We start from the raw sequence: 22,423 nt of genomic DNA, 5'->3' as shown, positions 1-22,423 counted from the left end.
ACAAGCTCTGAGGTTTTGCGTGATCTCCCTGGATCATCACATTTCCCCCCTGGACCCAGGAAACTTGTACGCCACCTTCGATTTAAAGGATGAATAATTCCAGATTTTTATCTTCCATGGCCATAGATTTTCAGGTTTGTAGAGCGTCATTGCCACTACCAATTCACCACTCTTCCCTTTGGCCAATCAGTAGCCCCGAGGGTTTTTACGAAGTGGATGGCAGTTCTAACAGCCTTCCTCAGGTAGTGAGGTGTTCAGGTTTACCTGTACCTCCAGCGACTGGCTGATCAAAGGTCGGTCACAGGCTCAAGTGCAAGACAGCTTCAGCATGGGGTCCAAACCGCTTTCAGGGAGCTGGGCCTGCTGATAAACGAGCAGAAGTTAACTCGTCCCAGTTCAGAGAATAAAATTTATGGGGGCTGTTCTTGACTTGACCAAGACCAGGGCCTTCCTGCCAGAGGCCTGATTCCAGACCGTGGCAAACCTGATATCCAAGGATATGGCCCACCCAGTCATGAAAGCTCTAGTATGTCTCAAGCCACTGGGTCACATGGCAGCTTGCACTTACGTGGTCCAATATGCAAGACTGTGCATCAGGCCCCTCCAACTGGGGCTAGTGTTAGTATACTCCTTGAACAGACGTCTCTTGGACTCCGTACTTATGATCCCTCCCCTGGTCCTCGCCTCCCTGGCCTGGTGGAAGGAGACAAGCTTGGTAATGATGAGGGTGCCCTTCGTGGCCCCACAGCTGTCGGTGTCTTTAGTCCCTAGGGTGGGGAGCCCACCTGAACAACCTCAGGAGTCAGGGTCTCTGGTCCCAGGAAGAACTCTCCCTGCACATAAACATCAGGGAGCTCGGGGCTATGCGCCTGGCTTGTCAAGTGTTCCTTCCCTAGGTCTCAGGCAAGTCCTGATTCACAATACAGCAGCCATGTTTTATATCAACAAGCAAGGAGGGGCCCAATCATCCACCCTGTGTCAGGAGGCCGTCGCTCTATGGGACTTTTGTGCAACACACTCCATCTCGAGGCGTCTCATGCCCCAGGAGCGTGGAACGTATTGGCAGATCACTTCAGCAGGTCCTTCTCCTCTCACCACGAGTTGTCCCTTCACCTGGAGGTCATCAGTGTCATCTTCCAGAGGTGGGAGCCTCCTTAGGAGGACCTGTTTGCCCCCAATCAGAACAGGAAATGTCATCAGTTCTGTTCACTGTGTGGGCACAGCACAGGCTCCCTCTCTGATGCCTTCGTGCTCTCATGGGCAAACCACCTGCTGTACCCCTTTCCACTGATCTCCTTGGGGTTCACAGTGTTCTCCTAAAACTCAAATGGGACGAGGCAAGGGTTATGCTAATAGCACCAGTGTGGCCATGCCAGCTTTGGTTCAGCACATTCTGGACCTCTCGGTGGCAGCTCCACCCTGACTTGATTTCACAAGACCATGGCCGGCTTCTTTACCCGAAACTCACCTCCCTGCACCTAAATGCATGGATGCTGCATGGCTGAACCCTGAAGAACAGGCCTCCACAGCATAGGTTCAATAGGTCTTGCTAGGTAGCCCTGGTATAAGGCTTTCTACTATCTACTTGGCCAAGTGGAAATGTTTCACTTGTTGGGGCCTCAGAACGGGATCTCTCTCCATCTAGAATTTCTCTTCTGTCTATCCTGGACTGCCTGCTCCACCCAAAGCAGCAAGCTCTGGCACTCTCATCTATTAAGGTTCATCTGACAGCCGTCTCAGCCTTCCACCCCCTCCTACCCCCCTCCGTGAATGACAGATCAGTGTTCTCTCATAATATGACGGTTCAGTTTATCAAGGGGTTGGAAAGACTCTATTCTCACATTCGTGAACCGAACCCCAACTCCACATGGGACATAAACCTGGTTCTGTCAAGGCTTAAAAGCCCCCTCTTTGAGCTGTTAGCATCATGCTCCCTACTACTTCTCTCCTGGAAGGTCACCTTCCTGGTGATCATCTTGGCCAGAAGAGTCTCTGAGATCAGGGCCCTTACATCAGAACCTCCTTACAGGGTGTTCTTCAAGGACAAGGTCCAACTGCGCCCCCATCCAGCCTTCCTGCCGGAGTCACAATTCCACAACAACCAGATTATTTTTCTAACCATCTTCTTCCCCAAACCTGACAGAAGCTCAGAGGAATGACAGCTTCATACATTGAAAGTTAGGCAGGCCCTCACCTTTTATATTGAGAGGACTAAGCCCTCCCGCAAATCCATGCGACTCTTCGTGGCAGTAACAAAAAGGATGAGATGGTTCCCAGTATCAACCCAAAGAATCTTCTCCTGGATAATTGCCTGTATTCGGCTTGCTACGAACAGGCAAACGTTCCCTCTCCAGCCATCGTGCCCACAAAAGCCCAGGCTTTGTCAGCAGCATTTCTCATGCAGGTACCAATTCAGGATATCTGCAGAGTTGAACCTGGTCATCGGTTCATACCTTCGCATTTTACTTATTCCATCACCTAACAGGCCCAAGACGATGCTAGTTTTGGGAGAGCGGTGTTACAATCAGCATGTCCATGAACTCCAAGCCCACCTCCTAGGGTACTGTTTGTGAGTGACCTAGCAAGCACTTGAAGAATTAAAAATGGTTATTAACTTTTCATAACTATTGTTGTTCTAGATATATTAGTCAGGTCCATTCCATGACCCACCCTCCAATCCCTTTGTCAGAGTTAACCATCACGAAGGAACTGGGAGGGTGTGGTGCCCTCCCCTTATGCTAGCGCATACATGCACACGGCTCCAGAGGGTGCTAGAACTGTCTCGATGGATAATACTAAGGGAAATATCTCCAGCAACAGCACTTGCAGCACGCACGCACCTAGCATGGAATGGACATGAGCAACACATCTCGAAGAACAACAGTTATGAAAGGTAAGTAACTGTTTTTTTCCATGCTGACGGGAAGAAATGAGCTACCTCATCACCCTCTGACAAACCTCCCGCCAGAACACCACTCCCTACGAGGTCAGTAGCTTTCACATCTTTGGGGATGAGACATAGCTCCAGGGACCATCTGAATACCTCTGGTACCACAGCTAAAGAGCCTAAACGGGCGGACCTGCAGGCGATGGCGCCGTCTCTGGGCACCGGGGACTGTGGCACAAGACCCCAATCAAATAAACTTCAGGCTCCATGGTACCGATGAAACCACTAGCAACTCTGTACATGCAGCACCAACCAAGCTCTGCACCAGTGCGCTCTCTGGCACCAATGACACCCTCGGCACCACGCAAGACCTCGACTCCATCTGCTGGCTGCTCAAGAGAATGCTCCTCTCCCTCTGTACTGATGCATCCGTTGGTGTCAATGGTGCTCCTCCCTCCTCCCCAGGAATTCAGATATCCCAAGGAGCTGCTCGTATCTGACCTGCCTGAATCACCATTACTTAGACATGAGCCCCTTCTGCCTCCATTCTCTTCTCCAGAGTCACAGCACTACTTCCTTTCCCCTCTGAGAATGGCACTGCTCTTCCCCGCCAAGGAAGAGAACTACCCCTGCCCCGCTTACATTCAGGACAGGCACAAAACACATTAGCTACACGTTCTTATGATCTGCAAACCGAACCAGGGCCCTGGTACAGAATGCCATGGATGCAACTCCACATGCCATTCCCTACGCATTGGCCATACTGGGATCCGTGGGCCATGTACAGATCACAGTTTGGGAATCCTCCTGTAGAGTAAAGCTGGAGGCATACACATTCGCAATTCCCATCTGTCTCTTGACCACCAGAGACCAAGACACTCCCAATAGCAGACATGGAAGAAAAACAGGAGGAGGTTATACTACTTCTCCTTTTCTTACTTCCCACTCCCTACATCAGCAGACGACTTTAAACACTTTCAGGAGCTGTTTTGCAGGATAGCAGACTCCCTCCAGGTTCCTTTGGAGGAAGTGAAAGAACAGCAGCACAAACTGCTCGACATCCTGCATGTATCTTCATCGTCCAGAATAGCCCTTCCTGTCAATGAGGCCCTCTCAACCTGGCCGAGATGCTCTGGCAGACCCCAGCATTCATCCCACCAACCTACAAGCGGGCAAACAAGAAATATTACGCCCCCACTAAGGACATGGAATTTCTTTTTTCTCACCCCACTCTAAATACTCTAGTTTTCACAGCAAATCACAGTTAACTCGTGTGATTAACTCAACAAAAAATTGTTATTAATCACAGTTTTAATCGCGCTGTTCAACAATAAAATATCAATTGAAATTTATTAAATATTTTGGATGTTTTTTCTAAGTTTTCAAATATATTGATTTTGATTACAACAGAGTATACAAAGTAGACAGTGCTCCTTTTATATTGTTTTTTATTACAAATATTTGCACTATAAAAATGGCAAACAAAAGAAATAGTATTTTTCAATTCACCTCATACAAGTACTGTAATGCAAACTCTTTATGGTGAAAGTTCAACTTAAAAACGTAGATTTTTTTTTTTTTGTTACGTAACTGCACTCAAACAAAACAATGGAAAGCTTTTGAGCGTACGGCAAACAAGTTTGTTTACATGTATGGGAGATAATGCTGCCCGCTTCTTATTTTCAGTGTCACCTGAAAGTGAGAACAGGCGTTCACATGGCACTTTTGTAGCTGGCATTGCAAGGTATTTTTCGTGCCGGATATGCTAAACATTCGTATGCCCCTTCATGCTTTGGCCATCATTCCAGAGGACATGCTTCCGTGCTGCTGATGCTCGTTAAAAAACTGTGTTAATTAAATTTGTGGCTGAACTCTTTGGAGGAGAATTGTATGTCTCCTGCTCTGTTTTACCTGTATTCTACGATATATTTCATGTTATAGCAGTCTTGGATGTTGACCCAGCGCATGTTGTTCTTTTAAGAACACTTTCACTGCAAATTTGACAAAATGCAAGAAGGTACCAATGTGAGGTTTAAAAATCTGAAGTGCCTTCCAAAATCGGAGGGACAAGGTGGAGAGATGCTTTCAGGAGTCTTAAAAGAGCAACACTGTGCGTAAACTACAGAACTTGAACCACCAAAAAAGAAAATCAATTTTTTGCTGGTGGCATTTGACTCAGATGATGAAAATGAACATGCATCAGTCAGCACTGCTTTGGATGGTTATCAAGCAGAACCCGTTATCAGCATGGACGCATGTCCTTTGGAATGGTGGTTGAAGCATGAAGGGACATATGAATCTTTAATGCATCTGGTACATAAATATTTTGCCATGCCAGCTACAATAGTGCCACACAAACGCCTGTTCTCACTTTCAGGTGATATCGTAAACAAGAAGCAGGCAGCATTATCTCCTGCAAACGTAAAGAAACTTGTTTGTCTTAGCAATTGGCTGAACAAGAAGTAGCACTGAGTGGACTTGTAGGCTCTAAAGTTTTACATTGCTTTATTTTTGAATGCAGTGTTTTTTTGTACATAATTCTATATTTGTAAGTTCAACTTTGATGATAAAAGAGATTGCACTACAGTGCTAGTATTAGGTGAATTGAAAAATACTATTACTTTTGTTTTTTAGAGTGCAAATAAAAAATAGTGGGCACTGAACACTTTGTATTCTGTGTTGTAATTGAAATCAATATATATGAAAATGTAGAAAATATCCAAAACTGTTTTAATAAATAGCATTCTATAATTATTTAACAGCGTATTAATCATGTGATTAATCACGATTAATTTTTTAAATCTGTTGAGAGCCCTAGAATGTACCTATTCGGCCGCAAGGCTTATTCATCTGCCCTGCTCCAATTCTGCATCGCCAACTATGAGGCTCTTGGCCAAATACAGTTATGTTAATTATTCCAAGATACAGTAGAGCTGCAGAGTTACAAACAACTCTGGAATGGAGGTTGTTTGTAACTGTGAAATATTTGACAGGTTTCAGAGTAGCAGCCTTGTTAGTCTGCATCCGCAAAAGGAAATGGAGGACTTGTGGCACCTTAGAGACTAACAAATTTATTTGAGCATAAGCTTTCATGAGCTACAGCTCACTTAATCGGATGCATGCACATCCCAATTCACCCTCTGATTCGTCCTGGGGACCAATCACTATTGATACAAAGTACTGCCCTTGGGACTTTCTACAGCCCCCTTAGTGTTCTTCAAAGTCGCGGTGGTAGTGGCCGCCTACCTGTGCAAACAGGACATCATCATATTTCCATACTTAGACACCTGTCTCCTCAAGGCCTCATCTGAACCTGATGCCTTTCACACCAATAGACCTTTTCTCAAGCCTTGGCCTTTGCATAAGCCTGGAGAAATCTACGGTGACACCGGTGCAACACCTGGAATTTATTGGGGCATAGTTGGATGCCATAAAAGCCAGATGCTTCCTCCTGCCTCACAGATTTTCATCAGTAGTCGATCTCGCATCCACAGTGGGAACTTGCCCTCAGATCTCAGCCAAGACATGTCTCCAGGTACTCAGCCACATGGCAGCAGCCACTTTTGATAGTAAACTATGCAAGGTTACACATGCACTGTCTGCAGGCATGGCCACGTACAGTGTATGTACCTCACAGACACAGCCTTCACAAGCTTCTAACCATACCTATCAAGGTCAAGAACTCACTACTTTGGTGCACACAACTCAAAAACATTTGCGTTGGGGTCCCGTTCTGTCAACAAGCATCATCCAAAGCAGAGCAAGGTCCCACTTCCTATGCTCTGAAACACTGAAATTATGGAACGGTCATATCCAGCATGACATCAGCATCTCAGCTGCATACCTCCCTGGACACCAGAGCACCACAGCGGATTCACTTTGCAGGAGAGTCTCCCAAGACCACGAGTGGGAGCTGGATACATGGGCCCTTCATCTTCAGTCACTAGGGATTTCCCACCATAGATCTCTGCCACAGCGGAGAATGCCCAGTGTTCTCAGTTTTGCTCAAGACCAGGCCTAAGCCATGGATTCCTGGGCGATTCATTCCTCCTTACATGGGATGTGCCGCTGCTCTAGGCCTTTCCTTCCTTTCTCCTTCGGTTTAGAGTACTCCAAAAGATCCAAAAGGACTGAGCTCAGGTCATCCTTATAACTCCAACATGACCATGACAGATTTGGTAGACTTATTTGCATGACTTTATGCCTTCCAATCACTCTGCAACAGACTCCACAACTCCTCTTACAGGATGCAGGTTGAATCCTCCATCCCAATCCACAGCTACTCCACCTGAAGGCATGGCTCCTCCTCCATGGTTCCGGGATTCGGAGATGACCTGTTCAGAGGCAGTTAAACAAAGGCTCTTGAATGGCAGATGTGAGACAACTAGTCACACTTATCTCCAAAAATGGACGTAGATTCCAATCCTGGTGTGCCACCAATTATGTCAAGGCAGTGAGTGCTCCATTATCACTCATCTTGGACTACATTTTACACCTTAAAAGATCAGGGTTATCAATCAGCTCCATTTGTGTACGCTTGGCTGCCATTATGGCCTTTCCTCCCAGTGTAGACAGCCACTCCTTGTTCATTCACCCACTCATAAAAATATTCCTGAAAGGCCTCCAAAATTTTTACCCTCACATATGTGATCCTACTCCAGCTCTTCTTATGTTCTCTTAATAGACCACCATTCAAACCAGTGGTGATGTGCTCTTATGTTCACTTATCCACGAAAACAGTATTTCTTATCGCTATCACCTCTGCCTGTCAGCTCGGTGAAATTGGAGCACTTGTGGCATACCCCTTGCACATGATTTTTCATAAAGACAAAGTTACGTTATGACAACATCCCAAATTTTTACCCAACATACAATCCTTTTTCTACCTAAACCAACCTATGCACCTTTTCTGCTTCTTTCTAAAACTACACAGCAAACAGGAGGAAGTGGCATTACATACCCTGGAGATCAGACAAGCCCTTTATTTGGACAGAACTAAGCCTTTCAGATGGTCACCACGCTTATTCTTATCAACGACCAAAAGATCGAGGGTGCAACTGTTTCTAAGCAACGCCTTTCCAAGTGGATCTCACAGTATATACACCTGTGCTACCAACTATACAATTGACAGCTGCTTCCTGAAACTAGAGCACATTTCACCCGCTCCCTTCCCATCTCGATTGCCGTTCTCAACAATGTCCCAATTGCTAACATTTGCAAAGTGGCCACATGGGCATCCATGGACGCTTCTAGCCATCACTATGCAATTACTCATGACGCAGTATCAGATGCGCTACTCAGACACACTGTCCTATCATCTACAGTAAATGCTGCTCTGAAGCTCCAGCCTTCCAACTAGGGGTACTCCTTTATAGTCACTTACAATGGAGCACCCATAGGAACATCACTTGAAGATGAAAGTTGGGTAGATTGTCGGGCTCAACGGGTAGTGATCAATGGCTCCATGTCTAGTTGGCAGCCGGTGTCAAGTGGAGTACCCCAGGGGTCGGTCCTGGGGCCGGTTTTGTTCAATATCTTCATAAATGATCTGGAGGATGGTGTGGATTGCACTCTCAGCAAATTTGCGGATGATACTAAACTGGGAGGAGTGGTAGATACGCTGGAGGGCAGGGATATGATACAGAGGGACCTAGACAAATTGGAGGATTGGGCCAAAAGAAATCTGATGAGGTTCAATAAGGATAAGTGCAGGGTCCTGCACTTAGGACGGAAGAACCCAATGCACAGCTACAGAGTAGGGACCGAACGGCTAGGCAGCAGTTCTGCGGAAAAGGACCTAGGGGTGACAGTGGACGAGAAGCTGGATATGAATCAGCAGTGTGCCCTTGTTGCCAAGAAGGCCAATGGCATTTTGGGATGTATAAGTAGGGGCATAGCGAGCAGATCGAGCGACGTGATCGTTCCCCTCTATTAGACATTGGTGAGGCCTCATCTGGAGTACTGTGTCCAGTTTTGGGCCCCACACTACAAGAAGGATGTGGAAAAATTGGAGAGAGTCCAGCGAAGGGCAACAAAAATGATTAGGGGTCTGGAACACATGACTTATGAGGAGAGGCTGAGGGAACTGGGATTGTTTAGTCTGCAGAAGAGAAGAATGAGGGGGGGTTTGATAGCTGCTTTCAGCTACCTGAGAGGTGGTTCCAGAGAGGATGGTTCTAGACTATTCTCAATGGTAGAAGAGGACAGGAAAAGGAGTAATGGTCTCAAGTTGCAGTGGGGGAGGTTTAGGTTGGATATTAGGAAAAACTTTTTCACTAGGAGGGTGGTGAAACACTGGAATGCGTTGCCTAGGGAGGTGGTGGAATCTCCTTCCTTAGAAGTTTTTAAGGTCAGGCTTGACAAAGCCCTGGCTGAGATGATTTAATTGGGGATTGGTCCTGCTTTGAGCAGGGGGTTGGACTAGATGGCCTCCTGAGGTCCCTTCCAAACCTGATATTCTATGATTCTATGAAATGAAGGTTACTCACCCTGTGCAGTAACTGAGGTTCTTTGAGATATGTGTCCATCTGGGTGCTCCACTACTCGCCCTCCTCCCCTCTTCTTCAGAGCTGAAAGATAAGCTCTCTGGTAGAGAAAGAACTGGTGCGGGGTTGGACTACCCAGCGCTATATATACATGCCACTCATGGGGAAAGACGGGGAGATGCACATGTGCAGTCCAATGGGCACTGCTGATGAAGATCTCCAATCCCAGGGGGCGCTGCTGCATCTACAGCAGTATCTTGAAGAACCTCAGTTATTGCACAGGGTGAGTACCCTTCTCTTCCTCCAGCTACTTTCTGTAAGCTGTTCTTCACTCTTGTGATCTTAGTGTTTCTAGATGTGCTTTTCCATGATTTTCTTTTTTTTTTAATTAAACTTTATTTCAGTCTCTCAGTATGATGGGTATTGCTGTTAGCATTGCCATTTAGTACCAAAAGGATGGTTGATAAGGTAACTGGCTGTAAATGGTGCCCTTTGTGTAATGGAAAGATGTCCAAGGTGGGCCTGCATACAGATTCTTCATCTGTCACAGAGTGGCTCTTTTTCAACCACTTTCAGCTTGAGAGCTCAAAAGAACTGAGTATCTAGTCTCTGATCCTTCCTGAGGGAGAAAATCCTCAGACTATCTCAAGCAGACTTGCCCTTGGAGAAGGTGGTTCTGTTCCTTTATGCGCTAAAGTAAACAAAAGTTGGAATTCATTAAGATCTCAGATCCAAATGAAACAATCCGGTCAATTAAAGCACCTCAGACTGTGAAAAGAGTAAGAACTATCATTCTTTTGAGTCATAAATTGACCATGAGTCTGATATTTTCTGAGATTTGTTATGTCCACACACCAATAGTGCTGAGGAACATGATTGTGTACAGCAAATCTTGTTGTTGTTTCCAGTCTCCTCTCTTCATATGAAATACAAAAGAGAGCTTTTTACATGGGCTGGGCCTGTTGTTCAGATTCAGTGACAGATAACCAAACTCTCACTTCCTTTCTTTAGTTCCATCACTCTTCATTACAATTGTAATTCATATTCAGTTCTGTAGTAGACTCCAGGATTTTCTAATATGTTTTTATTTTTTATTTTTAGTAGCTCAGTTTTAGTACTAAATAAATCTTTTTCTTCAGTCGGCGTGGTACAAGCCTAATGGAAGATGATGAGGAGCCGATTGTTGAAGATGTGATGATGTCATCAGAAGGGCGAATCGAAGACCTAAATGAAGGCATGGATTTTGACACCATGGACATAGACTTGGTAAGAAAATTTTGATTTTTTATTTTAATTTAAGCCTGCTATTTCAACATTAGTTAAAGCCAGTGATTCTTCTTAAATAAACTTATTTTCTTTGCATCACAGAGAAATTAGTGATCATGTTTTTTAAAAAAAAACCTGAAGGTCGTTTTAACAGTTTTGGCAGGTGGTTTGTTTGTGTTTGTTTGTGTTTGTGTTTGTGTTTGTTTTAATGTAAAGATATTAGCAGCACAGTTCCTTTTTTATTATTCAAAGTTCCTCTTCACGTTGCGGTTCCTGTGGGTATTCAGTATGGAGTGCACAGACATTCCTAGTGGCCAGGACCAGAAACTCTTCAATGACCGTGTCTGTTGGTCTGCCCCTACACCTTCTCATGCTCTCAACTGAGGGCCATAAGGGTGGAATAGACTGATTGCCTCTCCAGTTCCTTTTTTACCACTTACAGTGTGGGACAGAATTTCCAGGGTCTGTTTCTCCTCTTTAGTTTTCTCCTTCATCATACTTGTAAATATAAATAGTGGTTAAACTTTTGGATATTGAGTTGGAGATAATGTGGGTCCCTTTCACCCCCCCAACCCCCCGCAGTTCCTTCACTGTTTCAGGCACCTATTATGTCCAAAGTTCCAGGCTTCAAGCCTTGAGTGGAATGTAATGAGTAATCTGCACAAGAACATCAGTATTGTCTCAGAGAAGCAAACATTCCTTCGAAATGTGGCATCTTCTGTGTTTTCCTTCCGTGTACCAGACAATCTCATGAGTTCAGGCTCCTGGGGTACCTTATAGAGATCTCCATGAGGCCCTGCCTGAGCCCTTCCTCCCCACATCAACCCATCTGGAGCCTCTGGGCAGCCCTCCATACCCTCTGCACCTGCTCTGAATGGATTGGAGTCCTTCAGCAAGCATAAGGACTCCATGCAGCAGAAGCATGAGGAAGATAAGTGCAAAATCCCTGCAAGAAGAGGGACATATTTCTTAAATCCTCTAAAAAGAGGTCTTCCTTGACTCTTCCACCTGCACCATCCACCTGAACTAGAGGCTCCACTGGAACAGTCTATGAAGGAGGAATAGCTACTAACATCAGATCCATCAGCAGTGCTTTCTTTGTCCTCTCCAGATGAGGCAGTATCGCCAGCATCTCTATCACTAATGGACAACTTTAAGCAGTACCAGGACCGTCTCAGGAGAATCAGACACTTGTCAGGTTCTGCTAGAGGAGGTCCAAGATCTGACCCAGGAGTCCCTAGACATACTCCAGGCTGTGACTCTCTCCAGAGTGGTTTGGAACACCCCTGCCCCATGTGACCCAACCCCAAAGAGGACTGAGAAACAATAGTTTGTTTCCCCCAAGGCAGCAGAATACTTGTTCTCAGCTGAATCCAAACTCCTTGGTGGTCCAGGCTGTCACAGACCAAAGCCAGCTACAATAGCCCAAGTCTACTCCCCTGGACAAAGATGCAAAGCAGCTCGACCTTTTCAGAGTAAGATTTTTCTCATTGAACAGTTTAGCATTCCAGATAGCAAATTACCATATGTTGATGTCCAGATATGACAACTTGAATTAAACAAGCTATTTGACTTTGTGAACAAACTGCCTCTGGAATATAGGCCTCACTTCCAGGCCATCCTGGATGATGGAATCCCTTGATACGCTGGACACAGCATCACATTCCTTTGCTATTTCGGTAGTCATGAGAGGGGTTTATGGCTTCAGGGTTCCCAGAGCAGTCCAAACTACCATTGAGGACCTTTCCTTTGAGGGTAACAATCTCTTTAGTCACATTTAACAACATTTTCAATACACAGTGCTCCCTGTTGGCCTCTCAGTAGCCGCAAGGGTCTTTACAAAATGCTTGCAGTGGTGGCACTTACCTTCGCAGGCAAGGCAGACCAATATTTTCCTTTCTGAATGATTGGCTGTTCATAGTGAGCCATGCTAGGAAGTACGCAGCAACCACTGCTGCACTTGAAATCGTTCCTTGGGACACCAAGTAAATTTAATGACAGGTTTCAGAGTAGCAGCCATGTTAATCTGTATCCGCAGGAAGAACAGGAGTACTTGTGGCACCTTAGAGACTAACCAATTTATTTGAGCATAAGCTTTCGTGGGCTACAGCTCACTTCATCAGATATTATAATTCTTGACATCTGATTTGTGTCCATTTATTCTTTTACGTAGAGACTGTGCATTACATGTCCCTCTGCCATGTACGTTGGCCAAACCGGACAGTCTCTACGTAAAATAATAATGGACACAAATCAGATGTCAAGAACTATAACATTCAAAAACCAGTCAGAGAAAACTTGAATCTCTCTGGTCACTCGATTACAGACCTAAAAGTCGCAATATCACAACAAAAAAACTTCAAAAACAGACTCCAGCGAGAGACTGCGGAATTGGAATTAATTTGCAAACTGGACACCATTAAATTAAGGCTTGAATAAAGACTGGGAGTGGATGGGTCATTACACAAAGTAAAACTATTTCCCCTTGTTTATTTTTCCCCCCTACGGTTCCTCTTCAACTGCTGGAAATGGCCCATCTTGATTATCACTACAAAAGGTTTTTTTTGTTTTTTGTTTTCTCTCCTGCTGGTAATAGCTTGCCTTAACTGATCACTCTCATTATAGTGTGTATGGTAACACCCATTGTTTCATGTTCTCTGTGTATATAAAATCTTTCTACTGTATTTTCCACTGCATGCATCCAATGAAGTGGGCTGTAGCCCACGAAAGCTTATGCTCAGATAAATTTGTTAGTCTGTAATGTGCCACAAGTACTCCTGTTTTTTTTATTTTCAAGTAAATTTAATATCCACATAAACCATACAGTTCATTGGGGCAGCTCCTATTTATTTCAGGACTGATTCCGTGCCAGGAGGAATCTCATTGGCTGCCTCATCTCAGCCCTCAGATTACAGTCTGATCCTGCTTAGTCCTGTTAGGCCACAAGGCATCGTGCGCCTGTGTCATCCCATGCAAATGGCTGTACTTCAAATCTGGCTACAGACTGTCTATGCCCAGAACAGTGATCCTTTGGACAAGAAAGTTTATTTTCCACAGGGCATGTTGACGTTGCTCGCTTGATGGGAAAACAGTGAGTGAGTGAGTGTGTGTGTGTGGCTTTTGTTCCCACATGATCTACAAAGACACTCATCATGGATGCTTCCCTACTGGGATAGGGAGTGAATCTCGACAATGAGATAGCCCAAGTTTCCTGGTACCCATACCAATCCAGACTACTAATCAACCTATTCGCGCTTTGGGCGGTTCACAAAGCATGCAAGACATTTCTAGCCGGTTTTTGGGTCTCATGCATGCAGGTCAAGAACAGACAATAGCATCCCCATCTACTATATGAAGAAGCAGGGAGGAGCGAGACCTACCCAACTCTGCAGAGAAGCAGTCTAGCCCTGGAATTGGTGCATCAGGCATCAGATCACACTCCTGGCAGCACATGTTCCAGGGGTAATGAATTTCCTGTCAGACAGCCTCAGCAGGCATTTCCACACAGATCATGAATGGGAACTCTACCAATTTATAGTGCAGCACATCTTTCAGTAGTAGGGCAGGAGAAAGGGGGGGAGGGGGTTCTCATCTTGGGATCTTTTTTGCAACTAACAGAACAAGGAGCACCCAGCACACTGCTCCCACACTACCCAAGACCTCAACTCCAGATGGGCCATCTTCCTAGTGGAATGGTCAGATCCACTGATGTATGCCTTCACTCCCATTCCCCTATTGCCTCTTGTACTCAGGAACATTGAGCTCAACTGGGCAACAATGATTGTGATAATTTTTTGGTAGCCAAAGCATTTCTGCTTCACCACCATCCTACAGCTCTCTTCCCCATATGTGCATCCACCTACAACCATTCCTGAACCTGCTGTCCCAGAACAGGACCAGGATGAATCACCCCAACTCAGCTTCCCTGCATTTGGTATGTTTTTGGATGGACAGTGAAAACAGAGGGCATGCTTGAGGAGACCCTTTGTGGGGAAACACTGTTCCGCTAAATGGCACCAATTCTCCCTTTGACGCCAGCGGCACCACTTACTTCTGGAGGCATCGGGAATCCTCCTCAGACTGGAGTATCTTTTTTCACTGCAGAAGTCTTGTCTCTTGACTCCATATAGGTACATTTGGCAGCTATCAGTGTTTTCCCTCCCCTAGAGGACTGCTTGGTCTTTACCCATCCCACTACTGCAAAGGGTCTGAAGGGCATCGTAGGGACATTCCCTACAGTTTTAAAACTGGATCCTACCTGGATCCTACCTGGGATCTGAACCTGGTCCTTTCTGCTCTTCTGAGACCACTGTTGGAACCCATAGCCTCCTGTTTCCTCCTGTACTCCTTCTTGATGGCAGTTATTTCTGGTATAAGGGTTGGGGAGCTTGGGGCCCTTTTGGCAGAACCACCTTACACGGTTTTTCACAAGGGCAGGGTTTCTTTGCAACTACAAAGTTCATATCTAAAGTGCATTCTGAGTTTCCCCTTAACCAGAATTTTCACCTTCTGGTATTCTACCCTACATCTCACAACAGTTTGGAGAAGACAAGACTCCCTTCCCCAGATGTGTGCAGGGCTCTAGTCTTCTACTTGCACAGAACTGGCACCCTTTCAGAAGTCTACAAGGTTGTTCACTACTGTTGCTGAAAGAGTAAAGGGGCTCCCAAAGGTTCCATGGATTTCCTATGGATTTCCATAGCATGCCCGTTGCTATGAGCTTATGAAAATCCCATCCCCTCAAACTGTTGGAGCCCATTTTATGAGAGCGCAATCAGCATTGGTAGCCTTCTTACAGGGAATATTCCCCTTGGAAATATATAGAGCAGCTACGTGTGGTTTCATACACACCTTCACCAGGTATACTATTGTTCAAGTTTCGGCTGGAGACCCCTCCTTTTGTACAGTATACTTCCTCATACCTTCCTCCTCAACGAGCGCTGCTTGGGGGTCACCCGCAGTGAATATCCATAGGGACCAGCAGGTGAAGAAGAAAAGAAAGTTACTTAACAGTAGCTGGAGTTGTCTGAGATGTGTGGTCCCTGTGGTTAGTCACAACCCACCCTACTTCTCCTCTGCTAGGGTCATCTTGTGATTCATGATAGTCCAGAACTAATGAAGTGGTTGGTCCATGCCACCCTTTATGTCCTGGGTTGGGAACATGAGGAAGTGCAGACGCGAACCAACAGATGTTGCTGTTGAAGACTTTCCAATCCTGGGCACACAGAGTGTATGCGCACCCCACTGTGATGACCCCTAGGGACCATGCATCTCCAAGAATTCCAGTTAAAGTAACCTTTTATTTCTTGAAGTTTATTTTGTTGAGTTTGCATATGTTTTAAAATAATACTTGGCACTTAATATACCACTTGTTCAAACAGTCATACAAAAAGTAAAAAAGTTATGCAGGAATAAAAATTAGTTTTTATCTAAGAATACATTTTTACCCTTTTAAAGTATGAATATCATCTGTGCTCAAAATAAGTGGTTCTTTTTTTTCCCTGTACCTTTAATATAACTTACTATTAACATTTTTGGTGACAGTTTGTTTGCTTGCTTTTTTTTTTTAGCCACCATCAAAGAACAGGAGAGAGAGAACGGAGCTAAAACCAGATTTCTTTGACCCTGCTTCAATCATGGACGAATCAGTAGGTTTAGTCAAAAGAGGGGGGAACTAAAAAGAATTCTAATTGTAAGATTAAATATATAATAAAATTGGATGTGTAGCTGGAAAGGAATACCCAAGATTGTGGCAACTTAATCAAATACTAAGGACTACTTTGTGATTATTTTGACAATCGGTATATAGCTGATGAAACTATGTAATATAAGATATTTCATATGATATTGGTAGTGGCTTTTTTTCATCACAGGGAAAGTAATTAATGTAAACAATATTTTTGAATTTCTAAGTAAGGATAACAAATACCACACACTGTTGATACTAAGGTATTTCCAAGTTTCTGGTTTTCCATGTTCCGAGTGTAATTCCCTATGGTTAGGTCAAAACCAAAATGAAAAGAGGCCACTTACTAATGTGGAAAGTATATATTATCTACTATGTGACTGGACTCTAAGGCAAAGATCCCTGTTCTGGCTGAATGAGTCATTCAGGTAATTTCACAGCCAGTTCTCAGCAGTGGTTGGCTAGGGGTCTCCTCACCAATCAAAATATGTATGCCTTACATCGTTTGTGCTACATAGGTTACAGAATTTAAATATGGGAGAAATGTTTAAATATGCAAAGAGAAAAGGAGGACTTGTGGCACCTTAGAACCTCTAAGGTGCCACAAGTCCTCCTTTTCTCTTTGCGGATACAGACTAACACGGCTGCTACTCTGAAACATGTTTAAATACGTTTCCCCTATTATCTGTAGTGGACAGAGGCATTTTCTTTTTCTTACTGAAAGCGTTAGCTGCACGTTCCACTAAAGCCTGTGATTCCCACTTGAACAACTATTTTTCCCTTCCCTCACCCACTTTCTTTGCTGTCTCCAGCCTCCATACAAACTTGTCATCATAGGTCAACAGGCTGAACCAGGAACCTTTAATCCAGCTCTTTTCATCAGGAACGTCCAGTTAAAAGTAGCCTGGTTACTTCTCTAATGCTGCTGAGCACAGTGGCTGGGAAGGGGAAATGGCAGTTTTCCTTTGAAGTCCTGCTGCTGTCTGGATGGAAGGCAGCAGAAATGGGGAGAAAAATTCTGAAAGCAAACAGCTGTAAACATCGTTTTCCCTTCTCTCTCAGAACCAGCTGTCATTTTTAGCCATTTTCAGCATTCTCTTAGTATTACAAAATGACATTGAGAATAACAAGCTGCAGCACCCAAACAGCCAGGCTCTGGTAGGAAAGGGGGGAAACAGGAGATGTTCTGTGGGTCCAAGAAACCTTCGTGAGGGCATGAGGAAGAAAAACAAAATTAGGAAAAAATCATTTGACATACATATAGTCAAAATTATAAAGGGGTGGGGTTTATTTCCTGGAAGGACACATAATATAAATTCCATTATTTTTTTTTAAGTTTTATATAAGTTCCATTAAGTTTTAAACCCCCACCTTCCCAAGCCCCCTGCCCCAAAGCCATCCATTTATCTGGCTCACATACATACCATATTAGCAGGCATCTTCTGATAGCAGGAAGTCATACAAGGATTTGTACTAGGTAGGCTTTTTTAATAGGATTTTTGTGCTCTCCTCAGATAACACCTGTGGGGAACACCAACCACCTACTAAGCTTTATTTCAAATGTAAAATATAATGCGTTTCCATTAATTGTAGGTAGTGGAACTGTTGTAAACATCTTTTTCATCTTACTAAAATGTTAATGGTGTTCAGACCAGTCACCAATTTCATCTGACACAGGGTTTGTTCCTCTTAATCCAGGGCCATTATACATTTCCAGTCTGATGGTTGTGACCTCAAACCTAAAATCATAGCTTACATCTTTACCATAGGCTCACTTCTGTTCCTTTGCTGCCACCTGCCCCATCCTTTTACCCCATTCCTACTAAAACACTCACACAGAGCATATACTTTTGCCTGGGATTTTCACCTTAAATAGAGCTTAAATTTAAAGATGCATCTATACTAGCAGTTTATCAGCATTACCACATGATGGCAGCAGATGATAAATTACAGTACTGCAAGTGCATGCATCCAGAGCATATTCCAAGTCTAATTCATTTTGTCTTGCACATTCATTTATCTGCTTAAATTTAAAGATGAAAAATCTGTCTTGAACTACTTACTTCAAATATTTCAATGATTAATCCATATAAAAACATAATTCATAGGAAAAACATAGGAATTGTATCACTCAGTATTTAAAAAAACTAAGCCAGTTATGCTGTCTAATTTTATAAACACACATTCCTCCTGGGTAGGGTTTGTATAGGTTTCTTCATGGAATTGCTTGTACAGATCCCTCACTCTTGGAGTTTGTGCCCTTTGGCATAGACTCTGGACACATTAAAAAGCAGTTAGGTTATGATGGTTCTGTGTGCCTTGACACATGCACCATCTGGATCCAAAATTCAGTTTATAAAGAAGTCATGGTAGTTCCTTGCGATCTCACTTGTTTTATGGCACACACACTGTCATTGACACCTAGGACTTCTGGTTTCTTATCACAATGTATTTTTGTATGCCTTTCATAGTTTACTTCAGTTGCATGTTAATTATTAGTGCCATGGTCAACATTAAGAGTTGGTTTGATGCCAGAGAGAGGAGCAGGTGCACATCAGTATTATATAAATTCTTGCTACAACACGGAATGAAGTTTGTTTTATATAGCTGCACTGCACTATGTTTTGATCCTCAAAATCCTATACAGCGCAAAGGAGGAAAACGAACGCGTCTGGATATTTTTGGTTTGGGGTTGTCAGTCCTGGAACCTGCTTTTGATAGTTCAGGAAGCAGCTTGCTCTCCTTGGTGTCAGATAAGTCTGAGCAGATCCTTCATCCAGATCGAGCTTTCTTTCACTTAATCATGTGGTCTCTCTTAAGTGAGGCTTTGGTTTTATTGGATTACTTACTAGTTGTATTTTTCTGAATATATTGCCTTCATCAGTACCCACTGTTTAATGTCTGTATCCTGGACAGCAACTGAGAGGCAAGATGTCTTCTTTATAGACACAGTCTCTGCACCAGACCATACATTCATATAGGCCACTCCATCCAAGACTAACTGCTTTTTAACAGTTCTGAAGACTGCAGAACAAGGTACTCGACTTCCATTTTGGGCCTGAGAAATTGTCATCTTCAAAGAATTCCAGATAGTTAACTCGTGGAAAAACTAGCTAATGGTAACTTATCTAAATTCATAGAAATATGATGAAGAGCTGTGCTGTTTTTTATGATAGACATCTATTTAAATTTTTTTGAGGACCCTATAATAAATACATATGAGATGTCTTTGTTTCCATACTACAGACTTGGTAATTTCCTCTTAGTTTTTGCTAATTTTGGATTGAGGAGAGGATGGAAAATTTAAAATATATTGGAGGCATTTGTACGCGTCTTGGTGTGATGTAATCTAAGTAGTACATTCTGTGTCTTACTCTTTACATTTATGTTAGAATTTGTAGAAAAATATAAATTGACTAGCAGGCCACTTTTAATATGTACAATTTTTCTCTTTGTTTTAGGTTCTTGGGGTGTCAATGTTTTAATACCAGATCAGCAAATAAATCCGTGATGAAGTCATTTTCTAAGTGGAAGAGGAAGTTTTTAAATACAAAATTGTGGTAGATACAGTGAAATTCTGAACAGATTTTTCTCTAAGGAGAATGACATGCTTTCAAGATCAAGTGCATTGAAGGGGCAGTTTTGTTTGCCTGAAAAATGAAATGTAAAGGACAAGTAAACAGTTTGAGGATAAGCTACAGTTTTTGTTGAAAAACCAATATTTTATGTGTTAGTTTATTTCCGAATCATAAAAAGTATTCCACATTTGTTTTAATCTAACATTCTCAGAGGTGCTTGGTACAGATTTGAGCTCCTCTTTTTATACATTTATTGGGTGTACTAAATCATGAGCTCTGCTGGGTTTGTTTACGTACATGAACTGAAATGGCAGGTGGATTGATTTTCTAGAATTGTAAAACCAGCAGAATTTTGGCATTTTAAATTAAATGCTTAAACTGCATCAGAGAAAAAAAAAAGAGAAGCTTTTTAATTAAGATAATCATGGAGAAAAGTAAACTTAAATGCAGAATGTTATCAGTTTTTTCATCTAAAATATTTTTCAAATCCAAAAGTTTCATTCTGTCCTTCTCAGAACTGCCAGAAAGTAACATAACACAGTCATGTTTGCCCCATTATCAACCCTGAAAGTTTGCTTGTCCTTTAAGAAAAATGTAATGTTGTGAAATTCCTTCCAGTAGTGCCACTGTATTTTGTCTCCAAATAAAAGAAGCTTATTGTAGTATGTTTGCAGAAAAATTCTAAACAAAAATTATACAGCTTATTAGAGTGTGGGAATAGGGATCTAAATTTTAAATAAAATTATATATATATATAAATTGGTGCTGATTTTATAATTGCGCAGTTTGTTTAGTTTTTTCTTACTTTTAAATTCCAACTTAAAATTATGAGGTTTCAGAAATATATTGAAAGTTTAACAATGTTTAAAAATAGAAAAGCATGAGAATTCATGCTTTAAAAATGATTTTTAAATTTGTATTTTATATTGTTTTATCTATCTGTCTTTGCAAGCAGTCTTCAGGTTAAAGATACTTCTAACAGGTTACAGTACATTTCCTCTGTATGTAAATTAGATTGGATAATAGAAATTCATAAACCACCCCATAATATTCTTTGAAAGCTAAGCTTTAAACTTCATTTTTTGTCCTTTCACAAATAAATTAAATCAGTTTAAAACAGAAAGTGGATCTGTGCCATTTTGACATCAACTTATTTTGCAAGGCTTAGGCAGCTAGACATCATTTTAAAGGAAATATTAACTTATATTACATATGTATATTTTTTGTCAGTTGTCTCTCAGTTCTTGAGGTATATTATTTTAATCATTCCATGCCTTAATACGCTTGCAATACAAGAATTTCCCCAAATGGGTGAATATGAAAAGGCTTCCTGTTTTTAGATTCAGAAATTAAACATTGGGCTGTGGTAGCCAAAAACCATAGATTGTCTAAAGGATCATGATAAAATGTAATTATTTTACTAAGTCATGGGATAACAGTATACTCAAAACCAGATCTGCCTAACTCATTTTACATAAATAAATATTCTCATTTCTAAAAGTACTGCCTATATTGTTTTTCACACCACTGCATTTAATAGAACTGCTGAGAGGACTGTATATATGATTTTAAACTTAAATTGATTTTTTCTTACTCTTGAACGAGTGTTTCTTTGTGAAAGCAGTTCTTACAGCTTTATGTTTTCAACCAGCTAAAATGTTTTATATATTTACCTTAACCTGTTGTCCTCCACATTCTATTGTCCTAATTGTACTGTTTTCTGATTTGTATTTATGTCTTGAGACAGTAACTTTTTGAATAAAAATAAACCTACAGTATGTTGTATGTTTGATCTTTTTAAATCGGGGGTAGGGAAGGACGTTGAAAATAAAAGGATGTGAGTGATGCAAATGTTATGTTTATAGAAATTAAATCTTTTTCCATGTCTTTTAAGTGTTTGTCTCAGAGTTGAGATAATGTATGGAAAACTGCACTGTTTTATATTTGTAATAAATTGTACAAGTTTTTAAAATGTGAATAAAGCACTAATTGGGTTAATAATTTAAAGTAGAAAAGTTATGCAATCATGATTGTTTTAAATATTATTTAATTTGGGATAAACTTGTTATACAAATCTTTAGCAGTGTAAATACAAAGTAATCTGTTAAAGAGGGTAGTAACTGAAAATAAAATTTAAGATTTGTACAATACTCTTGTATGCCAGAAAATCAATGGCTAATTGGTTTTAACAAAAACAATCAAGTGTGACAGTAGCTACTCTGTAGCATTTCTGTTCTTAATGGTATGTCAGAGTCTTTTCCTCTACTAACTGACCTTGTCTGACATTTGTCACTGCTGTTTTTAATTCAGATACTGGACGTGGGTGAAAATGATCAAATTGAGCAGTAATTTGGTTCCGTGAGTTGGCATGTCATTAAAGGTGATGATTTTTTTTTTTACTGTGATCAATAGCTCAGTGCTCAGCACTCTCCATTTGTTGCACACAACATCCTGACTCCCGGTACGATAAATAAACAATTCAAGCTTAATTGTTAAGAGAAAGAAACAGCAAGGAAAGTTA

At 42.3% G+C, this 22,423-nt stretch overlaps 1 protein-coding gene across 1 annotated transcript in view; it reads left to right on the top strand.

The window, feature by feature from the left end:
• Positions 1–22,052, top strand: part of STAG2 (STAG2 cohesin complex component) — a 183,447-nt gene extending 161,395 nt beyond the window's left edge. The window contains exons 32-34 of the mRNA XM_077826345.1: positions 10,512–10,638; positions 16,209–16,286; positions 19,786–22,052. Of these exons, the coding sequence (XP_077682471.1) occupies positions 10,512–10,638; positions 16,209–16,286; positions 19,786–19,809 (229 nt within the window). The 3' untranslated portion in view covers positions 19,810–22,052. The remainder of the gene's footprint in view (positions 1–10,511; positions 10,639–16,208; positions 16,287–19,785) is intronic.
• Positions 22,053–22,423: the final 371 nt, after the last annotated feature.

The sequence above is a fragment of the Eretmochelys imbricata genome, chromosome 9 (assembly GCF_965152235.1).
Source record: "Eretmochelys imbricata isolate rEreImb1 chromosome 9, rEreImb1.hap1, whole genome shotgun sequence".
NCBI lineage: Eukaryota > Metazoa > Chordata > Testudines > Cheloniidae > Eretmochelys > Eretmochelys imbricata.
This window is presented reverse-complemented; position numbering and strand designations above follow the sequence as displayed.